Source organism: Dunckerocampus dactyliophorus, chromosome 6 (genome assembly GCF_027744805.1).
Source record: "Dunckerocampus dactyliophorus isolate RoL2022-P2 chromosome 6, RoL_Ddac_1.1, whole genome shotgun sequence".
In the NCBI taxonomy this organism is placed as follows: Eukaryota; Metazoa; Chordata; class Actinopteri; order Syngnathiformes; family Syngnathidae; genus Dunckerocampus; species Dunckerocampus dactyliophorus.
The window spans coordinates 18,404,445-18,431,375 of record NC_072824.1 but is presented as its reverse complement, the minus strand read 5'-3'; the positions used below and the strand labels follow the sequence as shown (position 1 = coordinate 18,431,375).

Here is a 26,931-nt window from a genome sequence, read left to right as displayed (position 1 = left end):
AAGTGTGTGGAGTAAAAATATGGAACAGGTTAAGCAAAGAAATCAAACAATGTGCTAACATGATCCATTTCAAGAAACAGTATAAAAGTATGGCGTTTACAAGGTATAAGGAAGAAGAATCCTTCTGTTACATATTTATTTATTATACAGGTTTATGGCAAGTATATTCAATATACAATGCTTAAGGAAAATGTACTCCTGTACTTACAATTTATTCTTCATTCCTTATGATTATTTAAAGTATAATATATTCTGTACTCATTTATCACCGAACAATGTTTCTGTTAACTGTAACACTTTAATAACTTATTTATTTCTATATTTATTAGTTATTTATTTATGAACATCTATATGCTTTCTGCATATTATTGTAATAACCGCAATAACCGCCTCATATTCCACATCATATCATTTTCTTTTATCACTATGAAAAAAATGAATAAATGTAGCCTGTTAATAATTGCTGTGAAATGGAGAAGGGTAGCATTAAATAAGCTCTGCTTCCTCCTTGTCCTCTTTGTTGGTCATGTTGAACCGTGAAACTGTAAACAAGAGATGTACTCCAATGCAATCTTTTGCATGCATGTTCGAAAAAACCTAAACCTTTACCTTACCATTTCCTTTCATATGTTTTGTTCCGTGTCAACCATTTTTCTCTTACGTTCATGTACTTCCCTTTTAAGCACAAAATCATTAATTCTCAAAATGCACAATAAACTGACCTGACTTTGTTTGTGGGCCGCACGGTGGCGTAGCGGTTAGCATGTTGGCTACATAGTCAGGAGATTGGAAAGATCTGTGTTCGAATCTTCATTTGGGCATCTCTGTGTGGAGTTTGCATGTTCTCCCCGTGGGTGTGTGGGTTTTCTCCGGTTACTCAGGTTTCCTCCCTCATTCCAAAAACATGCATGTTAGGTTAATTGGCGACTCTAAATTGTCCATAGGTAAGAATGTGAGTGTGAATGGTTGTTTGTCTATATGTGCGATTGGCTGGCAACCAGTCCGGGGTGTATAGGATAGGCTCCAGCATACCCCCGTGATCCTAATGAGGACAAGCATCGAAAATGGATAGATGGACTTTTGCTTGACAAATGACCTTGTTTTTTTACATTTTTAAAATGATTCAAAGTACACACAATGTGTGGTGGGTTTGGCTCACCTCCCAGACCTGAAAAATGTCGTTTCAGCAACTTGAAAAAATGCAGTATCACGACAGCCGTGGACCTGAAAAAACGGCTGAAAAGTGGCAGTTTTTGTCATCTTTGGGTCCTGCCGGGACCACCGATGAATGCGTGGTAGGTTTGGCCCACCTCCCGAAAAAATGTGCCACTTGAAAAAATGTGCCACGGACCTGAAAAAAATAGTTTGCATTAAGCAAAGCAAAGCTGAAGAGGCATAGTCAGGGTTAGAGGATTCTATTTTGGAGACTGGAGCAGAGGCTGAGAGCGGTTTCCACTTTACTGGATGCTTGATGAACGTGGCTATTCCGTGTACACTTCTCTCAGTATCTTTGGACCAGGTATCTTCAGACGGGATGTGTCAATGGCATGAGTTTCCTGACTACTATGATGTGTTTCGGTAGGATGTGTTCAACTAAACTCGCATGCAACGCATCAGACAGTGAAGCCAGGTATACGATCCTTCGTAAATGTGTACAAAATTAAATGTGTATGATTTGGGTAAAATATATGATAAATGATTATCTTGTATGAAAAAAATGCAAAAGGCCACTTTCAACCGTAAATCATGTAAGTCTTATATGATGCACAATATATGAAACATAAACTAAAGGTGACTTTTCCATATGTGATGCTCTTACTGTATTTTGTAATGCGATGCACTAGAAAGTGACGTAACATTCGTGCCACCGGAATAGTTAGTGTCGTGATTCCTGTTGCAATGTATAAGGGATGTAAAGGGATGTGACACGTACGCTAGTGGCGCATTTGCACATGTCTTATACAAAGGTTTGTATGTAAGTTTTCCTGGGTAAATAAAGACGGAAGGACCTTCCCCATGCTGGCGAAGTCTTTACACAGTGTTACACAGATTATTATGCTTTCAGGGTATAATCAAATAAAAATATACTGCAAACACTTTGAATAAACAGGGGAAACAGTGTCAAATATTGTCTTTGTGCCTGTTGCGTATAAAACACAATCTGTTGTCAATTTCAGCCTGTTTGCACTTGTTCATCACACTGAGAATTTGAGATACATGCAAAAATGTCAGTGCAAAAATTTCCTGGTCAGTTTTTATTCATAAACTCAAACAGAACATAACTTAAATTTTTGCTTGCTATGTCACGATTTTTTTTTACCCGTCACAAGAATATGAATTTCAGGTTGATGTTTTGGATTTACATATATTTACAATATCAATTACAGTATATCCTCTTTTGTTACTCCCACGAGGAACATCAAAGCTGGTTTCCTATTTGTCGTATCGTTCCATTCCTCAGCTAACAAGGGATTTGTGATCTTTTCTTCCAATTTTGGTCCAATATTTACAAAGTAGTTATTGAAGTTTTCAACTGCTTTGTTCATTTTTTCTTTTTTCACATGGTCATCTTAAAGTATTGAGGATAATCTGGTTTCTTACAGCCACTCCTGATGATGCTATTTAGGATGCCCCATGTTGCCCTATTTTTATTCTTGTCTACGAATTTATATATGTATGTACATTAATTGGTTTATTGAGCAATTGGCACACCGGTACATTATTTTTACAATCAAAATCACATCATTGCACAGTAATGAAGCTCAAAGGGAGTAGGCTGAAGCAAGAGGCTTTACTATAATATTTACTATAATATTCTTTTGTCGACATTTTACAGTAAAGATGCTTGTTGCTAATATGTTTTTGTACTTGTAACCCGCCCTGCTTCACACTACCCGCTCTGGAGCTTGAACTAAGGACTTTCGCAGTGGGAGACAAGAGCGCTGGCCACACGGCCAAAAGCCCGGACTGTTGACCGCGTTATGTCATACCTTGATTTCACACAGTTCTAAACTACTGCAAACTACAACCATATTAATGTATGTTAAATGAATACCTCTCTGATAGCGTTGATCAAAACTCAGCATTGTTGTCTTTTAAGGACAGAATTTTATATGCAGTTCTTGTATTGGATGTTTGTTTTGTTTTACCTTGATGTGAATGACGTCGCAGTGGGTGAGAGTAGTAAAACCATTTAATTCATTTGTCTCTCTAAGTATTGACTAGGGGTGTCACAAGATCTCACGAGATTACAACATGACGAGAGTTCTCATTCAGAAAAAAAATGTCTCATTGGCACTGGAACGATGAAAAATAAATTATTAATCACACAACAAATGAAAATGAACTTGAGCATTTTGCCGGTCTAAATATATTGCCATGTGCATGCATGTCTGTTTCCCTTGTCTTTCGCCTCCAAGGAAGAGAGTTCACTCTGTGCATTGGTTTCAGCACCTGGGCACATTTGTACCTTAGAACAACGGCATTAACGGAGAGAGCCCTTTTGTCAGTCATACAGTCTCTTTGTCTCAGTGGGTGGAGGCGGGGCCAGTATCATACACACAGAGTGCAGAAGAGTGTAGCTTTGTGAGGAGCAATGCAAGGTACCGTAGTAGAAATTAAATTACTAGATTGCACAATTTTGCCCTATTTTTTTAGATTTTTTATTGTACTTTTCTTAAAAGTAACGTGATGTTATCCTGTCTCGTTCTCATGTATCTAATCACACGTATCGCTTTGTCTTGTGTCTTGTGACACCCCTGGTATTGACATTGACATTGTACAATATAACAGTACAATAAAACTTCCGACTGGTTTTCCATTGAGTATATCATCTATAATTGGCCAGCTGAGCTACAGCGAGAATAATACAATACAAATCAATACAGTCAATCAAGAATCACAACAGAATATAATTTGATTTCCTTACTGCTAAAGAAAGTGAAATACAGATGTAAATGTTCAAAGTAGCTGGTTCATGTGCCCTAATTAATAATTATCATTTTCATCTATATATATACTGTATCTATATATATCTATATACATATATAGATACAGTATATATGCTGCATATATAATTCCCTGCACTCATTTTATTTCCAAAGTGGGAGTACCACAACAGTAATCCAGAGACAATATGACATGCACATAGTGTGCCCCCCAGTGGACGTAGCATTCACGGTTACGTTAGCTGTAGTAACAGGTGCAACTGTGGTGGACTGTTTTGCCTGGCCCACACAAAAGCCCACATTCCCCACGTTGTCCACAGCAGACAGCTGCACTCTGTATGCACAGCAGGAGGCCTTATAAGAGGCCACGGTGACGTTCTCGCCCCCTGGTCCAACCACTGTGCTCGTGTTGAGGGTGCCGTTCCCTTCACGGATGGTGACGCTTTCAATGCCTGTCCCATTGACGCCGTCAGTCACATTGGCCACAAACTCCCATTGGGAGGAGTCGCAGAGTGATGAAGAGGAGGGACAGTTGGTGGATGTACTGACCTCCTGGCACAATGGTCCGTTGACATCAGTTACCTGAAGACAGAGAGGAGAGGAGTGATCAAGCCTTCAAGTATATTATATACATAATAAATATGTATGATATATGGAAGAAAAATAATTTTCAATAATGGACAATATCTTATAATTACTGACAACATTATTCCAATTCCAAATAAAAATGTTCAGAGCATTTATTTGTTGGGTGACGTAATGGGCACAGAAATTCAAGCAGTTTGACTTCATTTGATGGCATGTGACCGTCCAATTTCCTCTTCATCACATTCCATAGGTTTTTAGTGGAGATCAGGTCTGTGATTTGGTGGTCCTCCATTCACACCTTCACTGATCTGGATGTGTTGCATGAAGCACTTCACTTGAAGAGTTGCGGAAATTTTCTTCCAGCAGAACTGGAACTGCATGTGCCTTGATTCAAATCAAAGTCAGTGAAGGTGTGGATGGAGGATCAACAGATCATGGACCTTGTCTTGGCCAGACCAATCTCCGGATTTGTGACTGAGCCAAAGAGGTTCCAATTTATTTGTAGCCAGCTTGTAGAATGTAAGAATATTAAACACTATCAGACTCTTACCTTAGCAGCAACTGAAAACCTCAGGACAACATAGTTATTATCGGTGGCAGCTGCATCTTCAGCCTCAATTGTAAGCGTTACGTCTGATCCTGATGTCGCACTGTCAGGAGCGGTCAGAGTCACTGTGCCGTTGGCTTTCCCACCATTGCCTTCTTCTATGGTAACAGAGCTGGGTGATGCGGAATCAAAGCTCCGGTCATTGGTGGCACGCACTGTGAAAGTCCCGGTTGCTGTTTCATTGAGGACTCCACCACTTGTTGTGGCGACAGTGAAAGGGATGGAGACAGTAGAGCCTGGTTCAATGTTGGTGCTGTTGGCCTGGGCCTGGAAAAGTTCAAACAGTGTGAAAGTGTGCATCAACCAAGACCAAGACCGCATGAAGAGGAAGAGATGGTCTCAGTCCAAACAAACAAACAAAAATGTGGTGCCATTTGGTCAGTTCAGCAGAATAAACTGCACAGACCATATGCATGGTCAGTATTAAAATGACAGGGGGAAGCATCCAATGTCAATGCCGAGCAACAGTGAGAACACACCCTCATTCTCTTAACAGAAATACTGTATTCCTAAGAAAGGAATGCAAGGCGAGTCTTGAGGGTTTTGAGGGTTAATGTGAATAGTTGCTTTTATTTGGTTGAGAGCTGTCACTTGTAGTGTAGTGGCACAATCAACCAACCAGTGATGATGTGAATGTGAGTGTAAAAAGTTGTTTGTCTACAGTATATGTGTCCTATGATAGGCCAGCTACCAATGTGTAGTCTGCCTTTCACCTGAAGTCAGATAAGATAAGCTTCCACTCCCTGTGACACTGAACAGATGAGCGGTATAGAAAACAGATGAATAGTTCAGAACTGAAGGTGTTTGAGCTCACAGTCACAGAGATGCTAGAAGTCTTGATTTGAGTAGAGGCCTGCCTCTGGAAGGTGCCTGGAGTTGACCTTGATGATGAGCTGCTGTCTTCTCCTCGCATTCGAACCACAAAGTCACCTGCTGGAATCTCACTGAATGTCACCAGGAAGTTACCGTCTCCTAATGACTGCGGAGGAAAGGACAAGTCTGATATTGTCAAAGGATATCAGATATCGACCAGATATTTGCAATTAATATTGAAATCTGCATCAAACTAAGAAGTAGAGATGGGGACATTGACTTTTAGCAGTCCAGTGTTATATCAACAGATGCCACAAATTATTCAACCATCTTCACTTGCCTAGTTCAATACCTCAATTTGGGTGTTGGGCCATTTTCAATGTGGTCACATAGACATTGTGGCCACATTGTGCCACGGCTCCTGACCACCTGGGTGTATAGAATTTGTTTCCCGTTAAGCGCAATTCTGAAGTTTTTACGGCAATTCTTAAACAATTTCAAACTGCTTGAGATATGGCCATAGGAGAATGCAAAAACCCCACTGATTTTTTTCTGATTGCATTCATTTCAAAAGAGAATGAATCCATGCATCTTGTTAGTACTCAAGAGAACGTTCAACCAATCTTCATCAAATTTTCTGAAATAACGTATTCTGTAGGTCCAAATATAATATGATCCTGAGTATAAGACAGCCTGAATGAATGAATGAACGAGTGATCGATCACAATTATATATATACACAGTATATACATTTATATAGTCATGGAAAAATGATTACACCACCTTCGTTTCTTCAGTTTATTGATCAATTTTAATGCCTGATACAACTAAAGGTACATTTGTTTGGACAAATATAATGATGATAACAAATATAGCTCATAAAAGTTTAAGCTGATATCCACCAACTTCTACTGTTTTCTTGATAATAACCAAAATCGCTTAAGTTCTTACATGAATAGCTATAGCATTGTACTTGTACATTGTAGCTTAGCATTAAAATGAACAAGAAACTGAAGAAACAAGGGTGGTCTAATCACTTTTTCCATGACTGTATTTGCGTCAATACACTCCATGTCATGCTAAAGAATTTTTTTTTTTTCATTAGTTGGGGTCAAGGTCTTCTGGTATTTTGGTCAGGATGCTACAGATTACAATTTCCAGCTTTTTATGGAAGCCAGTATTAAAATGTCGAGCAAGGGTATAATCTTTTTGGAATTATTGGCTCATCTTCACTGCTGTGTTGAAGAATATTCTACATGCCTGCATTGTCCCATTGACCTCTGTCGGTCCTGAGCTGTCGTACAGTGTGATCTCTGGAACCTTCACAGCGTCACCTCCTGTCACTGTGACCAAAAGGCTGGTATTACCACCTGAAAATTGGCATAAGAAATGTCAGATGTCATTTTTACAGTTCCTAGGACATGAAAACAGAGTGCAATGATGAAACCGAATATATTTGACCTGATAGAGGCCGACTTTCCTTCAGAAAGTATTCTGAAGGAACTCCTTCATGGGCTTCCACAAGGTTGTAGATAAAATTCACTGAACTTTGACCTGATGTCAGCATAGGTAAAAACAAATATTTACAATGGTAAGCATATTCATAACACAATTTACCTGTCACCTTTCCATTCTATTACTGACCTATAACCTTGACTGAGTAGGGGTCATTGGAGTCTACTTTGATTTCCCACAGTCCTGTATCTTTATCACTGTTGAGGCTCAGTCGTCGTAGATTACCTGCCAAACTCAAAGATGCCAGAGGTCCGCTAGACTCACTGGAGCTCTGAGATACACCTGCAAAGGAAGAAAGGACTGTTGAATCGGCACAAACTGTCAGTGCTTCTATGGCGGATGATTCGTAGGAGGACTCGCCATGCAGTATACCTGTGGAGCTAGTGAGGTTAAAGGTGAGAGATGGAGTTCCTGTTATATAAACAGTCATATTTTGTAGTGAACCATCAACTGTAAATGTAAAATTATCAGGCTTTCCAGGATTCCTCACTACTTGAAAAAGGGTCACCTGAAAGAGATAGATCATAAACTATTTTTAGTCATCCTGTACTATATTGACGGTTTTCCATCCTCGATTCTTCTCTTACCACGGCACTGGCTGAGGAATCCTCTATAACACTCGTAGCCATAGAGAGATCTGACTTGCTGACCTCAATGGCCTGACCTCCAGAAGCCCGGGCGAGGTCACGGTACAGCTGAGCATCTGCTTGGTTCAGTGCTCTTTTGCGCCGCCTGGCCAGAACGTCCGTCAACAAGAAAGTCACCTGGAAAAAAAAGAATACTGTGTCTAGTTTACATACTGTTTCATTACAAAAATTCATCATTGAAACATTTTAAGGGCAGAGACACTTTGAGATTAGCCACCTTTTATTTAACCATGTGCGACATCATAGTTGTTTGTCACATCAAACTTCTTTTCACATAAGCACAAAATATAAACATCAGTTTATCCATTCACATTCACTGAAACTGTCAACATTCATTTGTCCATTCACATGCACAGAGTGTGAATATCTATCTATACAGTACATAAAACTATACACATAAAGGAAAAATCTATATATCCATTCACATCCAGTCATGGAAACATTTAGTAGACCAACCTTGTTTCTTCAGTTTCTAGTTCATTTTAATGCCTGATACAACTAAAGGTATCTTTGTTTGGACAACATAGCTCATAAGAGTTACATTTTTGGTAATACAATGCTAAAGCTATTCATGTAAGAACGAGCGATTTTGGTTATTAAGGTTAAGAAACAAGGGTGGACTAATATTTTTTTCCATGACTGTATATCTTGTCTTTCAATATTTTTGACTAATAGTAGCAACCACGAAAAAGCGATCATTTATTAATTTACTCCATTTTTGAAAAAACACAATAGAGCAGGGGTCACCAACGTTTTTTCTTGTGACAGCTACTTTTAGAAAATGAAAATGGCCACGAGCTACTCATTTTTGTAGAAATGATTTTCATACCTTATTTCAACCCAAACAGATCAGATATGCTTGTTTTACCAAAACATTCACAAAATGCTGGTATCCACAATTCACATTTTATGTTTCAGAATACATTTCTTTCTAGTGTTCTCACATTATTAACTGAAAACCTGAATGAAAAGCAGGCTTGAGGGCACCTCATGTGGTCGTGGGGGGCTACCTGGTGCCCGCGGGCACCACGTTGGTGACCCCTGCAATAGAGTGAGGGAGCAATGTTCAAACCTTGATTTCGCGGTTATATGCCAATTTCAACTGTATTTTATGAACAGAAAGATAAATGACATTATGTGATTATATATACAGTATTTGCATTTATTAACACCTCCAAATGCACTGAAAATTTAAATCAAGATAAAAGATACCACACGTCTGAAAACCTATTTGCCGAACACTCGTCTTTTTAATAGTAGCAGAACAACTGAATCCCACTTCAACCGCGTTATTATGATCAATGAGGGGTGGTTTTCAAAGACACCGCCTAATTTGAGTTGAATTCACATGTTTTGACTCTATTTTCTGGGATTTACGAGCATTTTTTAATGCGGATAAGGAGATCCACTTATTGGTTTTCTTTGTCATTCTTTGTATTTAAACCGCACATGCACGCATAATAAAGAGTGATGTTCGGCGTCCTGAGTGTTCATGAATACACTTAGCGGTAGTGTGGTGAGACTGTGAAAGTGTTTGTTTCCGAGGACAAACGGAGAGACGTGTTTGCCAGTTGGAGATACATAAAGTATACGGCAGTACCGCTCTAAAATGGCAGTACCGCTGCATCCTGAAGGGGTCAGGTGTGCGTGAGCTGGAAGTTGCTTGTCCCTCCCTCGTGTTCTTCCATAATTTTTATGCTTAGCTGAATGAATGAATGAATTTGACTGCCAAGATGGAAGATTATATACCCAAACCCATCAGGAGGTGATCAGACTTTTACAGCAAAGTATCAGAGCGTATCCTGGAGAAGGAGAGGGATGCATGAACTTCACATACAAATGAAAGATAAGAACACAAACATGAATAAATAAATAATTAAGTTGAACTAAGAGACATTGAAGACTTTTATATTTAACTGAAGTGAATTATTGTCTTCTTTTTCTTGGCATCCTCTTAATGAACATGCGTTAATTATGCTAATCACACTCATTTTAACATAATTCATTCAATAAATTGGTTACCGTCAGTAACATGTTATTTTTGACAAACCTACATAAAGCATTACAAATCACTCGGACCACCCGAAAAGACACACAATACAAGACAAACGGCACCACACCTTGTGTAAGACCATCCCTGCTGTGACCTTGGCATACAACATTGGGGGAGGAAATGACTCACCACAGACTTGGTGCTCTCTATAAGGGCAGTGATGGTGTTTTTCAAGTCAGCATCTTTTGCAGGAGCATCAGTGAAGACAAATATCTCGGAGGACGAAGGAGCCGCGGTAAGGGCAAGCTGTCAGTCAGAAACATTCAGGACACGACAAGTCCAAATCTTACTACTGCTTGGATGAACAAAAGAAAACTGTAATTCTGAATCACTGTGTGAGGTATTCGATGAGAATTTGTCTCTGTGTTCTCCTGAATGGCTAATCTCTCTTTAGGAAATTGTCTTTAATAAACTGTGTCAAAAAAAACGTCAAAAAACTGAAAGGGTTTATTGTGCTGCAAACACCTGCAGTCCAGACAAGCACAGCTCTGGGATGTCGCCACCTCCGCTGGCAGTCAGCTTGTTGATGCTTTCTTTGAATGTGTCTGCATCAGTTGTCATCAGCAGAGGCCCAAACCCTGCACACGAGAACAATGCCCTGCTATTCACAGTATAAAGTACTGTAGGTGGCATTTTATTTTGGTGTCATTTAGCCTATAACTTGACACCGAATGTGCTACATTCTATAACAACAATGTATACCTGGGTCATTGAAAGGCACCAGTATGTAGGCTGAAGGCTCCTGCTCAGTTCCCCTCTTACTGTCGATGATGTCAAAGGAAACTCTCTTGGCTTCAGCTATGTCATCGCTCATACTACCTGTGGTGTCGATGACAAAACATAGCGCGGACGACTGGGATAGGCCCATCAAGCTGCAGGAATTCAAACAGAGATATTAATATTTATCTTGATATCTTTATCTTGATCGGTCCAAGGTGTAATTGCTTCATACCGTAGGAAGTTTTTGTCTCCTACTGCTATTCTGATGTCCTCAAGGAGCTCCAAGGTTGCATTTACAGCCAAATCAGCTGCTTGATGATGAAGTGAGCCATGGCTAGATCCAATGTCATCCTTATTGATGCCTCCGAGAGGGTCCTGTTTACTAGTTTGGTCAAATTGACCTCCATGACTGCATTTACCTGAGAGTACAAAGACAAAACAAGACTGTGTACTACCACAGGAGTCTACATTCACAATAATGCCGACTACTACAGCTAATAGGATATAGCATTGTGTTACCTTGCTGATATCAATTAATCACTTTGACACGAGAACAACCAATTGCTGATTGCAAATGCACCTAGGTTTCTTCTTCAGTTACTTTTAAAGTTGAAGTTCCTCAATCTTCTTCAAACTTTAAAGAGCAATCAATGCGATGCAGGTAAAGCAAGGTAAGAACCATACATTTTGATTGATATATGATAAGTACTGAATCAAAAGACCAATATTCCTTGCCAAAGTTGGAAACCTTCCCAGGAGTAGTGGTTTGCGATACCACTGATTTCCTTTTCGATACGATACTGAGTAAAATTCAGACTGGTATCGCTAAAATTGATCTGATACTATGTGGAAAACACACCTAATGTGTCTGGTAAATTTATAAATGTATTTCAAATCCTAGCTTAGCTCATAGAATAAAGAATACAAAATACATCAAAATGTAATATATTGAGGTAGCGGCATAATTGACACTATAGCCAAGCAAATCTGAAACGACAGAAAAAACAAAATTGTATAAAATATGAGAAAATGGTGTTTTAAACAAAAAAGTAAAATAATACAACCATTTAAATTAATTATTACTTATTAAGAACGACTACAAGAAGAAACCTTTAAGATCAATTTAAGATGTCAGTCGTTAGTTACTTTCCACTGTGTTGTAGTTAATGATATGCGATACATTACCTCAAAAGACTTAAGTATCAATATTTTGATTTGAGAATCAATTTTAGAGCCAAAGATCTGGTATCGGAAGTATTGATATTTCACTATTGAGCCGCACATCACTACCTAGGAGTCATAGTGCATTCTTGTCTGTACTCGATTGTTTTTTAAAAAGCCCAGATGACCTGTTTTGGGGACAATGCATCAGGTGGTGACTTTGGTTTGTTAATGTTGTTATCAAGCCTGCTAGTAATCCAGCAAGGCAGGGCTGTCATTTGCAGCCCGCCAGACCCAAAAGCATGCTTTGCCGCTCTTGTTTTGTCAAAAATCTGCTAAAGTTACATGTTTAGAGTTAACATGGTTGTTATTTATAATCCTCCACTAGTAGTAGTACAGTAGTAGTTGCCCCCTGTGTATGTATGTGTTATCTACCTGGTGTTTGTTATGTTGCTGTGTGATGGTTATAGTGATATTTATGACACTGTGAGTCACACTGTTATGATGACTAATGACCTCCTGTTTGTTGACTGAACACTTGCCGTGGCGCAGCCTCACCCAGAGTCTACCTCAAGTAGCCCCCAGTTGAGTTGCGTTTGAGACCCCTGCAGGAAGGCTTCATGGTCTTATTGGTAAAAAAAAAAAATGTTCATGCTTATCCCAAGCATTTTTAAAACTGGTATAGGAGAATGCACATGTTAAATGACCTTTTGTCATTGGTGTTGCTATCTTGCATGATCTACCCAGCTAATTATTTTCTCTGTGAGTGTAGTTGTTAGTCGGTGTCATGCTATGCTAATTATGCAGAGAATTATTTATACAACACAAAAGCGACAGACAGTCTCAGTTACCTTCCGGTTTTTCTGGAGAGAAGAGGCTGAAGTAGCCAGAGGTGAGGAGCCCCTGTTGCAGCACGTCAGGCAAAATGTTGTCATCACAGCTTTGTCCCGTACAGTTTCTGCATGTTGAAATGTTAAGACCTGCAAGCAAATTAGGTGAATGTCAGAAAAATCATATCGAAACAAAAATGTATATATCAAGATTTGACATCAGTATAAGACAAGAGATTGAATTTCACTTAGGGCATACTCACACTAGGCCGTTCATGTTCTGCTGGACTTGGGCATGAATCCCCCTCCTTCTCCTGGCCCCCGCTGGCCTGCCCTCATTTGTGCTACATCCCATTTTCTTGTCTCATCACTTCTATTCTGCAGTTTTACTTCAATTTCCTTTACTTTGTGGAATATCTCCCGTCTTATTTTATGCAAGGTGGCAGCGCTCATGAATTTCTTGCGAGAGGAGCGATCAATTAAAAATGACATGTCTTTAGTCAGGGGTTACCAACTGTTTTTACAAAAGCTCTCCAACTACTCTGTAATTGAATTTGTCAGTAACATTGTTTATTTCAGTCCTTATAACACAAGAGTATTTAGCATCGATCCTCTGTGTCCAGGTTTTTTACCATTAGCAGTCTACAGCCGCTAACTGAAATGACAAATTATATTCTGAATCTTCATTTCTGCATATCCCACACTGTCATGCATGAAAATATCTTTAATGTAAATGTTATCAGCACTGAAATAACTTGTGAACAACATTAGCATTTATATGCACAGTATTAGTTAAGAAACTGCATGGTGAATAACCACATTGCCATACCTGTACTATAGATACATATACAGTGGTGTGAAAAAGTGTTTGCCCCGTTCCTGAGTTGTTATTTTTTCGCATGTTTGTCACACTTAAATGTTTCAGATCATCAAACTAATTGAAATATTAGTCAATGACAACACAACTGAACACAAAATGCAGTTCTTAAATGAAACTTTTTATTATTAAGGGAGAAAAAAAATCCAAACCTACATGGCCCTGTGTGAAAAAGTGATTGTCCCCTAAACCTAATAACTGGTTGGGCCACCCTTTGCAGCAACAACTGCAATCAAGCGGTTGCGATAACTTGCGATGAGTTTTGCCCAGTGCCTTTCTTATGGTGGAGTCATGAACACTGACCTTAACTGAGCCAAGTGAGGGGGCAAACACGTCACTGTATACATCTATATCAGTGAGCTAAAGTGCATTAATCCATAATAAATTTACTTTGTGTAGTCACACTACAAAAATTAGAAACGTAAGCTTAAAAATCGTTTGTTGACTAGAGATCCTTTGGTTTTTACCAGGCATTTTTATCTTAGACCAATTTGCTTACATTCAGTAACATCTACAATATACTGAAATCTGATATGTTTAAAATAAGCTAAATATTTTTTGTTTTATTTTTTTGTATATGTTTGTTTTTATTATTTATTTTTTTAATTTTAGTTTTGATTATTTTTTTAGATTTTTTCAGACTTCAGTAGAAATATTACTTAAAGCCATAGTTCGGATTTTTAAAATTTTCCTCTCTGTTCGTATCACTATGCGTTCTCGCCTGTACATTGTTGTGCATGTGTTCAACAGCGGAGAAACCCGTGCGTGTAAACACCGTGGAACACACACACACACACACAACAATGGACAGGCGAGAAAGCGTAGTGATACGAACAGAGAGGAAATAACGCCGAGCGACTGAGAGTTCTGACTTTTTTATTAGCAACGATTTTGTGATGCAAATGTATTACTCTTTTGAACGCATATTGTTTTGAAAAGCAAAACGCTTAACTTAAGAGACCCCAGAAACTAACCGGAACTACGTTTCTCCTAACCAAAATCCGACCAGAGCTCTGCTCACGGAACAAAGTGTGGGGTAAGTCACTGCTGATGGGGATGTCGTACAACTTCATGTCAAAAAATCCGAACTATCCCTTTAAGATACATTGGTCTTACACAGATAGTGTTGAGCAACATTAAAACAAAAAAAAGCACTTTTGACCTTGAATTCAGATATTTCATTTCTACGTTCAATTTCCACATTTTAAATTTTTCCACTTTTGACCCATTTTGTCCTCTGTGACACACCCAAGCTACGTGCTGACTTTTTGATGCCTCTATAGGGGACTCATTGTATCTGGACCGGTTTGAAAACAAACTACGGCATGCTTGTCACCTTGCAAGTGACAGATAAGGTAACAATGTACTTTGTGTCATATTTCACTGAGGCATTCACTGCCATTCCAACAAATCAGCGCTAACGGTGAAAAGCATACCCTTTGAATGGGCACACTTACAACAGCCTACCTGCCAGATTCTCAAGAGGTTGGTCAGGTGAGATCAAAACACTGTAAGGAGCTGTGTTCCCCAACTCCACCCAGTTACTGTGGCTGTAGAAGTCCTAGGAATACAAAACATCATCATCGCATGCGCCTAACTTCCAAAACTAAACCAGTTAGTGTCTTTTCCAACTCACCTGCAGAGTATGACATACTCGTCCAAGAGTCCAGCGCCCTGCGATGAAGTTTTCCTGTTTGACACTGGCTTTTACAGCAGACACACCTTACCAGCATAATAAAATAGTGAGAGTTCGGGTGAAAATGTCTAAAAAACGCACAAACTCAATGTGGACTTGACCACACCACAATAAGAGTTACGCAGTTTCCTGGCCACGTGTTGCCAGAAAGAGTTTATAGGGTTTTTAATAATAACCAACACCACACACACCTTGCACTTTTTCTCACCTGTCTGTCAAATGTTTGAGAGAAACCCAAAAAGACTGCGAACTTTGGCTTTTGCTATTCTCTACTTCTACTGTTGTGTTTACGTTTGTGCAGATCAAAAAGAAGACGTTGCGTACCTTGAGTGATCAAGTCTCGTCCTTCCTGAAAGGCCTCGCCATCAAAATGGTGTTTGTCACTCAACACAGACACTAAATCCACGTTGGCATTACTGAAGTACATTTTGGCAATGGAACTATGGAACAAGACACTGGACAGGAGCGAGGTGGAATTTTCTGAAGAACATGCATCCTGTACTCGCTCAGCTGTTAGACTGTCATCAATCTGAAGACAAAAAGAAGATATTTGAAGTAGGCTTGTGGTGTTGTGGGGACAGACTGAAAACTGAAGCTGGATCAGGGGTCAAGTACACAGCTAGCCACAGCATCAGGTACATCTATCAGTTGAATATTACGCCTTTACAAAGATAATGACGCTCAGTTTGATTGTCAGAGAAGGATTCATTTCACAACACAGCCTCTCTATCCACCTCACAGGTGTGGCATAAAATGTTAATTGCCAAGATTATTGTCCAGGTGTGCCTTAGGCTGGCCAAAATAAAAGGCTACTCCAAAAAGGTGCCGTTTTATCACACAAGTGTTGATGGAGCGTTCAACAGGCATGCTGACCGCAGGAATGTCCACCAGAGATGTTGCCTGTGAATTGAATATTCATTCCACTAGCATAAGCCGTCTCCAAAGGCGTTGGCACAACCCGCAGACCACGTGTAACCACCTCTCTGAAAGTGTCAAAGTCAAATTTAGCATTATCATGTTTCAAATGTTTTGACGCAATTCTTGAATTTGATATCACGCACAGGCGTGTGTACATAATAGATACAGCTGAAGAATATCTGTTTGCCACACCTCCCAGCAAGACTATTTAATATGCACATATTAGACATATAATCGAATTGAGATAGGCATAAATGTGTATATACGTATCTTACAGTTAGAGTGAAGTCTCGTCCATCTGCAGCAGCAATGTCTTGGCAGACCTCGGCCGTTTTTCGGAGAACTGCTTTTCGGGTAACGTCGCGGTGGGTAGTGGAGTTGCCATCAAACACAAATAGTGCTTGGAAACATTGTGTGAGGCCTGTGAGAACGACGACCACCGCCAACAGGAGCAGGACAGAGCAACCGGTGCTCATGATGATGATGATGGTAATGACGACTGGAGGACTGAGATCAAAATGCAAACTTTGTGTAAACACCTCTGTCCATGTATTGTTAATCATTATTCTATGATATATGCTCCCCCCAATACCTGTGATGACTTGTTAGAAAAATGTGATGAAGCGCAGAAAGTTTCCAAGCAGTGAAGCAGGTGTAACCAAGCAGTAAGAAGACAAACACTTGATTACCTGGGGAACAAAATTCAAGCAAGAGCCAAATGAGGATAAAGAGGACAATGAATCAACGTACAGACCACGGTTAGACATGTATTTATGCATTTCCCATTTGTAAAAACAATAATTCACATAATACGGTCATACACAAATACAACCAACTCTGTGATCACAGGTAGATAACAAATACTATAGCCGCCCTCACCTTCTGCTTATATGTTCTCCTCGTTGACAAAGGTGCAGTTTTATTCAGCAGTTGGCACCGCTTCGGTCTCTGTAGAGTGAATTCCCAAAGTTTGCACACAGGTAGATAGGGTTGTGTGTTTCTTGTGTTATCGGCAAGCCGCCGGACTGTGTGTGTGTGTGCTGGTGAGTCTGAGTTTGCCCTCTTATAGGTTGCTTGAATGATGGCGTTAAAGAACAAACGCCCTCGCCCACACCCTTGCATGTCTTGTTGTTACACATCCTTGATGATAGTGTTCCATTGATGCCTTTTCCTGCGCAGACCCTCTCATGTCACAAGAGGACACATTAAAAATAATTCATATGTTCTATGTATTTCAGGGTCATAATTATGAAAACTGACACATGTCCTCTTTGAATCTGAAATTTTGACCTCTGCTTATGTTTTTATCATCATGTATTTGTTAGTGAGTGATGAATCACAGTTGCAACTTTACAATAACTTATAGATTGGTTATTAATAATGCTTTGTTGTTGCTGTTAGTAATTCAGAACAGCAAGCCTGACCTAATGCTTACTAAATAGTACGCCCACCTCTTGTCTTATTGCTTTTGGGCCATGATTTCCCAACAGAAAGTTTGACAAGAACTGGTGATCAGCAGGTGCCGCACAATAGTGTAGACTTTGCACTGTGTAGGCCTATGAAACATTACATGTGTAGGCCTATGACACATTACACAGAGCCCTGTAGACATAACTGCCAGGAACACATCATCATCACTTGAATGAATTACTGTGTCAAGTAAGTCAATGGACTGTGTTCACATATTGCAGTTGGAGCCCACATAAGACAAGCACTGATATATATATATATATATATATATATATAAAACACCCCAATTTTGAAATTCAAGTCGTTCAAGTCCAATGACTAGCTTGAAATCCAAAGGTAAGTGGTGAAGTGCGGTGTAAGATTACCCAAAACTGAAAAATAATGTGTATTTCAGAATTATACGAAAAAGCCTATTTCAGGGACAATGAGTCAATTATTTTAAGCTGTTCTGTAGAAATGGAGGTTGATCAAGCCTTGGTAGTATAGTAGTGCAGTAGTAAATAATAAATCATGCTGTTTCACAATATCCATATTTAAGCAAAGGTTACATTTTTTTTTGCCTAAATTAAGCATTTTCAAGCACAACGCTGGCTAAATTAACTCAAATACAAATATAAGGCATTAAGATTCAAATTTTATTCAATTGTGATATGTAGTATTCTACACTGGTCACTAGGTGTCAGTAATGTTACTTTAAAGTTCAGTGAAATATGCAAGCGCCAGACTTGATGGCTGAATTATCATAATAACATCGTTTACTGTTGCGGCCGTAACCCACGACAAGCTAACACAAGTTTTATTTATGTCTTAAATTGATTATTTTCTCTGATTATATCTGCTATATTGGGCAATATGAGCGTAAAGGTTGTGGCTGGCGACCATTCACCAGGTCTTTGCATCCTGGAGTATTGCTACCCAAAATCACAAAACCATAGTATCATTACTATCTGATAAGACAAATTGTGATAAGAGAAATACAGAATTAACAATGATAACAAAGTATGTTAAAATGTAATTTATTTAATGTTGAATAATGGTGTTTTCGTGACAACCTCACAATGATAGTTTGCGCGTGGATGTAAATAAACACTTTGAAGATCAGTTTTCTTTCGATACACTTTTACAATGATGACCACAAGACAGATGATGATCATAAAAGTGACGATGACAAGGCACCACAATCCTTCCACTGGTGATGCAGATATGGAATGCAGCATGTTGCCTTCTATATCATACACACAGTCAAGGTTGCTCTCCAGTTTGTAGGTGATGTTACAGCCCTCAGTGATAACTGGGTGGACACGAGACACTTTGAAGACCTCATAGGGGGGAATCAGCACCTGATGATTTTGGTCCAAAACAGAGTAATAGGATATGTCGGCACCGAAACATGTATTAATCTCAAAACATGTAAGGCGACTTTCAAGACTACTATTGTCAAAAAATAACATGAAAGAGCCGAACCGGACTTGTTGGTTAAACATGTTCAAATGTAAAAGTGTCTGTGTTCTGTAGTAGGTTCTAAGACATGTTACCTGACTATGCTTCAGAACCTGAATGGCATCGCTCAGAGCGGAATAAAGAAATGGGTTGATATAAACTGCTTCATTCTTGCTTTGATGGCGTCCAGCTGTTATCACACTCTCCAATTTCCCATTGGTATGCTGTAGCAAGGAGTTGGTATACATGTGTATGGCAACTGCATGCTGCTTCTCAATGTACTTGTGCGCTGGCTTTCTAGCTTTTTCTTCTGCATCGCTCCAAGCTTGACTGAAGTTTGTCAGGGAAGGCCATTTCTTTCTTATGGCCATGTCAATCAACACAACTGGATCGATTCTGCAACTGTCGTCCCTGGTGCCATAGGACGGAGCCTGTGACGAATTCTCAACAGGAAAAGCAGTGTGTCAGCATTTATCCACTAGATGGCAATATTATCCCTCATGCATGCAATACAAATACGTCTCTTTGCAGCAATGTATTGGCTGTGGTAAAGGAGATATATGATAACAGACATCAACAGGCACATGCTGGGTTCCTCTGCAAAATGCATCTGGAAGACAGAAGTAACTAACATCAGGTCCTTTACAACCACCCAAAATGCTTTTTGGCATAATGTCCTGGATTAAAACTAATTTATAGCTGAACCTTTCGTGTTGAACACCACTGAAGTCACACAATTTCACCTAAATATCCTTTAAAAAAAACACCTTGGAAGTCATCCACAACCTCAACCGTCAACGTACCTCACTCGAGCTCAGTTCATTGAGAGTCATAGGATTACCGGATTTTCGGGTGTATAATTGATACTTCTTTTCTTTGTTTGGCTGGTCCTGTGATTTCAAAACATGTAGAGTACACTAGGGGTGTCATGAAACACGCAACTCGCAAGGCAAGACGAGATTTTAACATTAACTTTAAGAAAAGTGCAATGAAAAAATATGACTGGACAAACTTTTTTACTTAGCCGACTGACGCTCAAAAATATTATTGTCAACATTTTTGAGACTAAACAAAGCACTGTTACATAATAATAATAATAATAATAATAATAATGATGCTCACTGATTTTGTCTTGTTTATTTGTATTTGTCTGTTTACATCAGTCCAGCTGTCCTTTCAAAGTTATAATTAACAAAAAACACAATTTCTAATGAAAAAACAACATTATACATATATTTAAAGACCAATATTTGTGTTTTTATTACTCATTAGTATCAACATTTTAGCCTTTTCTAGTTACATTATGCCTTTTTGCTAAATTTTTCCACTTTTTCTGGGTTTTTGTTTATTTTGTTTCTACAGTGAGCTACGTTCCACAGATAGCCGCAGCGCCACATTTTGGACACCTGTGTGTGCATGTTCTTATGACTGGTAGGTAGAACTTTGTACAAAGAGTATTTCTATTATGGACAAACTGGACTATTTTCTAACAATGTGAATGTTACTTTGTATACACGAGCAGCAACATGCTCCAAAACAGAGACTAGTTGTTGTGCCCCATATACACGTGTCCCTTATAAAGTACAAACATGATGAGATAATGCTCTGAAAACATCATGTCTTCAAATCAAATCAGCTGAATTATACACCAAAACACTAAATACTGTTAAAATAGAAACTGAAATACAAACTTAGGTAAAAAAAAATCCAAATGACAAATGCATTTTTTTAATCTAGAGCTTACCCCATTAAAAGCATCACAGTGGTAACGTTTGCCTTTAAATAAAAGAAAATGAAGTCCTTCCTGGTCTCTTCTTTTAGGCTTTTTTTCTCTTAAGCCACTCAACACCTTAGTCAAGTGGGCTACCAAACCAGATCTGCAAGTGTTGCCACACTCTGCACAGCAGCGTTGAAGTCATACAGCCTGTTTTCCACAGTTTCAATCTCTTGTTTAAATCCAATCCACACAGCAATACAACGGGTAGAGATCTTCTGGATACAACCCAGTGGAATATGTTAATTTTTTGATGGCCTGATACTGTTTCAATGCAAAGTGCCTGCAGGTTGTTCGGTAAAACTATGTCAAATGCGTAGGGTGTGATCAAAGTTATTTCCTTCTGTATTAAGCGTGCTGCTGTTCAGGTAAATCCTGTTAGTAAGGACCTCCTTGCTGTCAAACAGTGCACCTCCAAATATCCGCACATGCTTCTCAGGACATTTCACAGACAAAAAGGTAAGGCAATAAAACTACTTCTGTATTTCTTAGGGGTCTATATGCGTTTACTGACACGCTTACGTGCAGGTTTAGTCAATATGCTATGAACTGCATCTGTGTTGACTGAGACCAATGCGTGTGAAATTTGCATGTATGTTCTCTTTTTGTGTGACTGTTCTCTGGATAGTACAAGAACATGTGTGTTATAGGTTCACTGATGACTAGGTGTAAATGGTTGTCGGCCTTTATATGTCAGTGCTACGACTGATAGGTGATCGGTCCGTTGTGTACACTGGCTCTCTAGTCAGCTGGGACAGACTCCAGCTTCCTCACACTGTACATAAGTGATACAGAGGATGGATGTATTTTTATTTAATGGAAAGCATTTATTCAATTCCAAAATGAAAGAAAAAATTAATTGAGCATATCATAATCCAATTAGCTAAACAATTAATAATAATTTGTGTTAGCTTTTAAGTAACACAAGCACGCATGCAAGCATGCCCCGAGCCCAAGTTACAAAACAAACGGTATAGTGAGCATGTCTGGCGTATGCCTATCTTTTTGTTCTGCGTTTTTCAGGTGATTGGTCCAGACTATACCCCACCTAAGGTTAGGTGGATAGGTAGAGAGACCTATATTTATGTATTTCATATTTTCATGTATTTTTTTATTTCTATAGTGAGGACAAGTGATATAGAATATGAATGAATTAATATCTTTTTTATTGTGTAAAAAGGCAAAAAAAAAACTGTGATACATGTTTTAAGTGGTTTTGTAGTTTAGTTTGGTTTATTATGCATACAAGCTTACATTAAAAGGAGTAGGAAGCTTACATTAAAAGGAGTAGGAAGAAGCGGCGCTTATTTAATCCTACCCCCTTTCCATATCACAGCAATCACTAACAAATTTGTTCACTTTCTGTATTCAATATACATGATTCACAAAGAGCTAGGGACATTGGGCCTCCAGGCTAAACCCCAGGACGAAGCCAAAGTGCACCACGACCTCCGCAAGCGAACCTGACCACCCCTCCCCAAATGCATATACCCAAATACCAACGCCCTTGCATACCCCTGCACAACTCGCCGCCCTCCAACAAGGAGCCGATCCGCAAAGCTCCCAAAGATGTGTGATCCATGCATTCACAATATTAACAGTCCTCTTCATCAAGCCACACACATCTCAACATCATGAGACCAGGATGACACCCATCAGTGCCTCAGCCATCAATATGGCTACCGCTGCACTGCAAGGCGCCAACAGATTGCTCCCACAGGGAAGCAGCCACAAGCCCAGAGCGCCCCCAGCAGTTGGCATCCCTGCCGTCCGGCCCCCCGCCAGAGAACAGCAAGCCGCGCAAAAGCACAGAGACACCCAACAGCCGGACATGCCCATCCAGAGCCCAGAGAAGGCCAAGCCCACCCGCAGAGGCCACAGCGCATCCCACCTCCATCCCTAAACTCCACCAAAATGCCCAACATCCCCAACCCCCGCAACCAGTGGTTATATTGGACACGTGTTTTAATGCCCAGAAAAGTGTACAACAATGAGAGGAAGAAAAAGAATCGGAAGGAAGCCCATGTTTATGGAATGGAGTCCCACCCCTGCATGTTCCAATAAGTCATATATAAGTTATATTTATAAAGTAATTGTAAAGTTATGCATATTGTAGCTCTACTTAAAATCTCATTCAGATCCAAATGTGCAAAATGCAAACTCTAGCAATTTTTCAACTGGTCTTAAGATGTTGATCAGGAGTTTATAATGCATGGTTGAATTTTTTGGATTCAGATATGAAGTTGGAAAGGTCATGAAGATACCAAGATCACTGACAAACTGGGCAACCCTTCTGTTGATGCTAGCGGCAATGTTCGCCTTGTATCGTGACCCATTTGTAATTCTCTGGTGGCCTCCGGAACCTGCCCAGGTCAGTACACTACTAAGAAGGATAAACTTGTCACATAAGCCTTGTGGTACTTTTCTGGAACAAGTTCTTCAGTGTATGGGTGTCTTACTATCTAACTAGTATAAACAGCTTTTGATGTTTGTTGTTTATAATAGTTAAGTGCAGGTAGGTTCCTGGTGTATAGCCGGCATATAATAACTCCACTGTTAATACTTAATACTCACTGTAGCCCTTTTGTCATTCCAGAGGCCTGATCATTTGCCGCTGGACATGGAGACAGAGTCCATTGATGACATGTATGAAGGTTGCCGGTCTGAGATGGCTCCCGTGATTGACCTGCTTGGCATATTTGAGCGCCGCAATAACAAACGCTTCGGTTCTACTTGGGCTCTTGCTGAAACACACGCAAGAACACCTGTGCATAAGGACATGAAGCAGGAACATGCCATCTCTTTGTACTTGTACACCAGTGTGCCTGTGGTCCAACATGATTTCAACACAGCAGTTAAAGAAGGGAAACAAGCATACAGCACACATGAATTTCAGTTCCATTACTTCTACTTCTACTTGACGGAAGTCATCCAGCTACTGCGTCACACGTCCTGCAAGACCAGCTATCATCGCACCTCGGAGCGCTATGACCTCAATGTGGTGAACACAAACATACGTTTCGGTGCTTTCATTTGGGCGGCTACAAACAAGCAGACGTTTGAGTCCAATGGCAAAGTTTCCTGCTTTGAGATCCACACTTGCTTTGGTGCTGATGTGACATTCTACTCTGCTAAAGGCCAAGAGGGACAAGTGCTGATTCCTCCATATGAGGTTTTCACTATCACTGATGTACTAACTGATAAGCAGTGGTGTAATGTTGTCTACAAACTACAAAGCACTAAAACACCCAGGGGAGATCTGAATTGTAAACTGAATCTGCAGCAAATAAAAACATATGTATAATCTTTCTAAGTGTTGGAACATTTTATGATGTAAACAGTGTGTAATATTGTGAGTGGTTTACAGTTTGCAAAATGATGAGAGCATCCCAACGACGATCATTTGTCACCACAAAGGAGCGAAACCTTGCCTGTCTGGACATGCCTCCTCCTCTAGAGGATAAATGCACCTGATCTTGCACCAAGTTCTCAGACGAGCTGTCCTATCTAGTCTTTAAGCATGAACTGATGAAGGCTGCTGAGATGAGAGGCAAAACGTCTTCTCAGAACACCTGACCAGTCCATTTGCAATCGATTCAATGCCCTGAGAATGTTTCAAAATAAAACAATTTCAAGTGTAATCTAACTTTAAATAAATGCAAAGGTAATTCAAGTCAACTGCCACAATTCTATATCAAGTCTCAAGATGACTAAGTCATACGTAAGCAATTCAAGTCTATTTACAGTTACTCAAGTCTCAAGTCCTCAAATTTGCGACTCCAGTGTGACTCGAGTCCCTTACCTCTGATTACTAGTGGTACTAGGGGGTGCTAAGATTAAATTTAGGGCTGTATGAAAACATACAAAGATCAGTATAGGATATAAACCAGATGTTATAAAACAGCATTTTACCAAACTGACTAAAAGTGCAATGCATGTTGTGAAACAACTTCAGCAGGTGAGACAAGCTTCCACTCGCATTCAACACAAGTCGAGCAAGAACACAAAGTTGGTACTTAAACAGAGGTGAGTCAATCATAATATGTGTTGATATTAATGTCTGTGGTTTTGTGTTTTAATGTTATCACCGATGTGCTGACAGGTTACCCATGGATGTCATGATGTCAGTGTGGGTGGTAGCTATTACGTCTAATGGAGCCTCTAGGAATGACAGGTGGGTAGGCCTGTAGAAATCAAGGGGATTTTAAAAGTCTGAAACTTTCCATGAGAATTAACAGGAAAAAAAAGGAAATGTGTGTTGCAGGTGCCCTCTCTGAAAACAGAATATATTAATGAGACACAGCCAACTTCACATCTGTCCATGGTCTTGCTGAGCAGAAAGAGAGGACGTTTATTAAACATCTGCACATTAAATCCTCTCTTCTTTCATTGTTTCCAATACATTCATTAACCCAAATTCAACTTAGTTCAGCATAAACACGGAGTTCAACATCACATCACATTGCATTACATTACACAGACAGCACATTTACTGAGCTAGATTTTGTTTGACACAACAAATCAAATGTACAACAAACAATCACAACATTGTATTACGTTACCTTGCAATAAAGCATAGCTTCTACTACCATCATTGTGCATCCAAACATTTCATAACATATTTATAGTGTATTTTAGTCACATGGCTCAATTTAGTTTCCACCCACCTGAAAACAGGATATATTAATAAAACACAGCCAACAGCTGCCCATCGTCTTGCTAAGCAGAAAGAGGAAGTTCGCCAAGCAGACCAACTGACGATGCACCTGCAGCCAGACCAGCCGTCACACTACCCCCTGCTGGCGAGTGCCCATTACTACCCACCTTATGTACAAAATGAAACGGTTCTTTATACAAACATGGTTGAAACAAATTAATTATATTCTGCAATACTGCACACAGTTGTGACAACACTTCAGTGGGTATCACATATGCATGGCTTGAAGGTAAAGCTAGAACGGGGAATTACAGTAAATGTTGAGAAAACCTTTTTACTGCACAGTCATCCCTCGCCGCTGCATTCTGGGTTAGAGCTGTCTTTTAGGAAATAAATCCGAAGAAGAGAATTAGGAAGTGTTGAACTGTTCATGCTGTGTTTTGAGCGTGTGCCTGTAAGGCATATTGCTCTGTGTCTATTTCAAATTAAAAAGCTGACTAATTTACAGCCGTCATGACGTGTTGTCATTCAGCCGCCATTACATTACATTAATGACACAATAGCCACCGCAGGAAGTACGCTGTCCAGAAAAAAACAAGGAACTCTCCCAATGCTAATGTGTGAATCTATGTTATGTCTTATTTATGTCTAATATGTCTTATTTTCTGTTCTTGGGTAATAGTGTAAAGGTGACAAGGGCTTTTATTTCATGGCTATAGGTCTCTAATAAAGGGCCGCGCAGTGGCCGAGTGGTTAGCATTTTGGCTACACAGTCAAGAGATCAGCAAGACCTGGGTTCCAATCTCTCTGCTTGGGCATCTCTTTGTGGCACCCGTGCGTGCGTGGGTTTTCTCCGGGTAAACATGCATGTTAGGTTAATTGGCGACTCTAATTTGTCCATAGGTATGAATGTGAGTGTGAATGGTTGTTTGTCTATATGTGCCCTGTGATTGGCCAGCGACCAGTCCAGGGTGTACCCCGCCTCTTGCCCGAAGTCATCTGGGATAGGCTCCAGCATACCCGCGACCCTAGTGAGGATAAGAGGTATAGAAAATGGACGGCTGGATGGAAATCTGAGGAACAACTTGGCTCAGTTGCCATCTCTACTATAAATGGTCCCATCACTAAAGCACTCAATGGTTTGCACTGCAATGCTGGAAATTGTGGTATAAATTAACACTTGCTTGAGTCAAGTGTGATAAATAGAAACGTGTAGCA

The 26,931-nt window shown here is 39.7% G+C and overlaps 3 protein-coding genes across 3 annotated transcripts; 1 reads left to right on the top strand and 2 right to left on the bottom strand.

Annotated features, from left to right (window-relative positions):
* Nucleotides 1-3,288: 3,288 nt before the first annotated feature.
* vwa10.2 (von Willebrand factor A domain containing 10, tandem duplicate 2) lies at nucleotides 3,289-17,191 on the bottom strand. The gene is made up of 19 exons (XM_054779021.1): nucleotides 17,172-17,191; nucleotides 16,648-16,861; nucleotides 15,779-15,983; nucleotides 15,395-15,480; nucleotides 15,226-15,319; nucleotides 12,903-13,031; nucleotides 11,123-11,309; nucleotides 10,873-11,042; nucleotides 10,636-10,748; nucleotides 10,300-10,416; nucleotides 8,058-8,234; nucleotides 7,843-7,978; nucleotides 7,600-7,752; nucleotides 7,417-7,509; nucleotides 7,216-7,325; nucleotides 5,957-6,121; nucleotides 5,086-5,409; nucleotides 4,185-4,529; nucleotides 3,289-3,297 (listed from the first exon to the last, which is right to left on the bottom strand). The coding sequence occupies exons 1-19, from the start codon at nucleotides 17,189-17,191 to the stop codon at nucleotides 3,289-3,291; spliced, it is 2,847 nt and encodes a 948-aa protein (XP_054634996.1).
* A 1,667-nt stretch (nucleotides 17,192-18,858) lies between these two features.
* Nucleotides 18,859-25,775, bottom strand: LOC129182641 (ecto-ADP-ribosyltransferase 4-like). The gene is made up of 2 exons (XM_054779019.1): nucleotides 25,724-25,775; nucleotides 18,859-19,892 (listed from the first exon to the last, which is right to left on the bottom strand). The coding sequence occupies exon 2, from the start codon at nucleotides 19,651-19,653 to the stop codon at nucleotides 18,859-18,861; it is 795 nt and encodes a 264-aa protein (XP_054634994.1). The 5' UTR covers nucleotides 19,654-19,892; nucleotides 25,724-25,775.
* On the top strand, nucleotides 21,221-24,360 carry LOC129182640 (GPI-linked NAD(P)(+)--arginine ADP-ribosyltransferase 1-like). The gene is made up of 3 exons (XM_054779018.1): nucleotides 21,221-21,515; nucleotides 23,292-23,427; nucleotides 23,653-24,360. Exons 2-3 carry the CDS (start codon nucleotides 23,311-23,313, stop codon nucleotides 24,358-24,360), a joined length of 825 nt encoding a protein of 274 aa, XP_054634993.1. The 5' UTR covers nucleotides 21,221-21,515; nucleotides 23,292-23,310.
* Nucleotides 25,776-26,931: the final 1,156 nt, after the last annotated feature.

Bases quoted from the DNA above. Each gene is read 5' to 3' on its own strand.
- vwa10.2 (XM_054779021.1), bottom strand. From the start codon at position 17,191: ATGACCGTATTATGTGAATT. The intron at 13,032-15,225 runs GTAGGCTGTTGT...ATTTGCTTGCAG, and splicing joins ACCTCTTGAGAATCTGGCAG to GTCTTAACATTTCAACATGC. The intron at 7,753-7,842 runs GTATACTGCATG...CTTCCTTTGCAG, and splicing joins TAACCTCACTAGCTCCACAG to GTGTATCTCAGAGCTCCAGT.
- LOC129182640 (XM_054779018.1), top strand. From the start codon at position 23,311: ATGAAGATACCAAGATCACTGACAAACTGGGCAACCCTTCTGTTGATG. The intron at 23,428-23,652 runs GTCAGTACACTA...TTGTCATTCCAG, and splicing joins GGCCTCCGGAACCTGCCCAG to AGGCCTGATCATTTGCCGCT.
- LOC129182641 (XM_054779019.1), bottom strand. From the start codon at position 19,653: ATGGCCATAAGAAAGAAATGGCCTTCCCTGACAAACTTCAGTCAAGCT.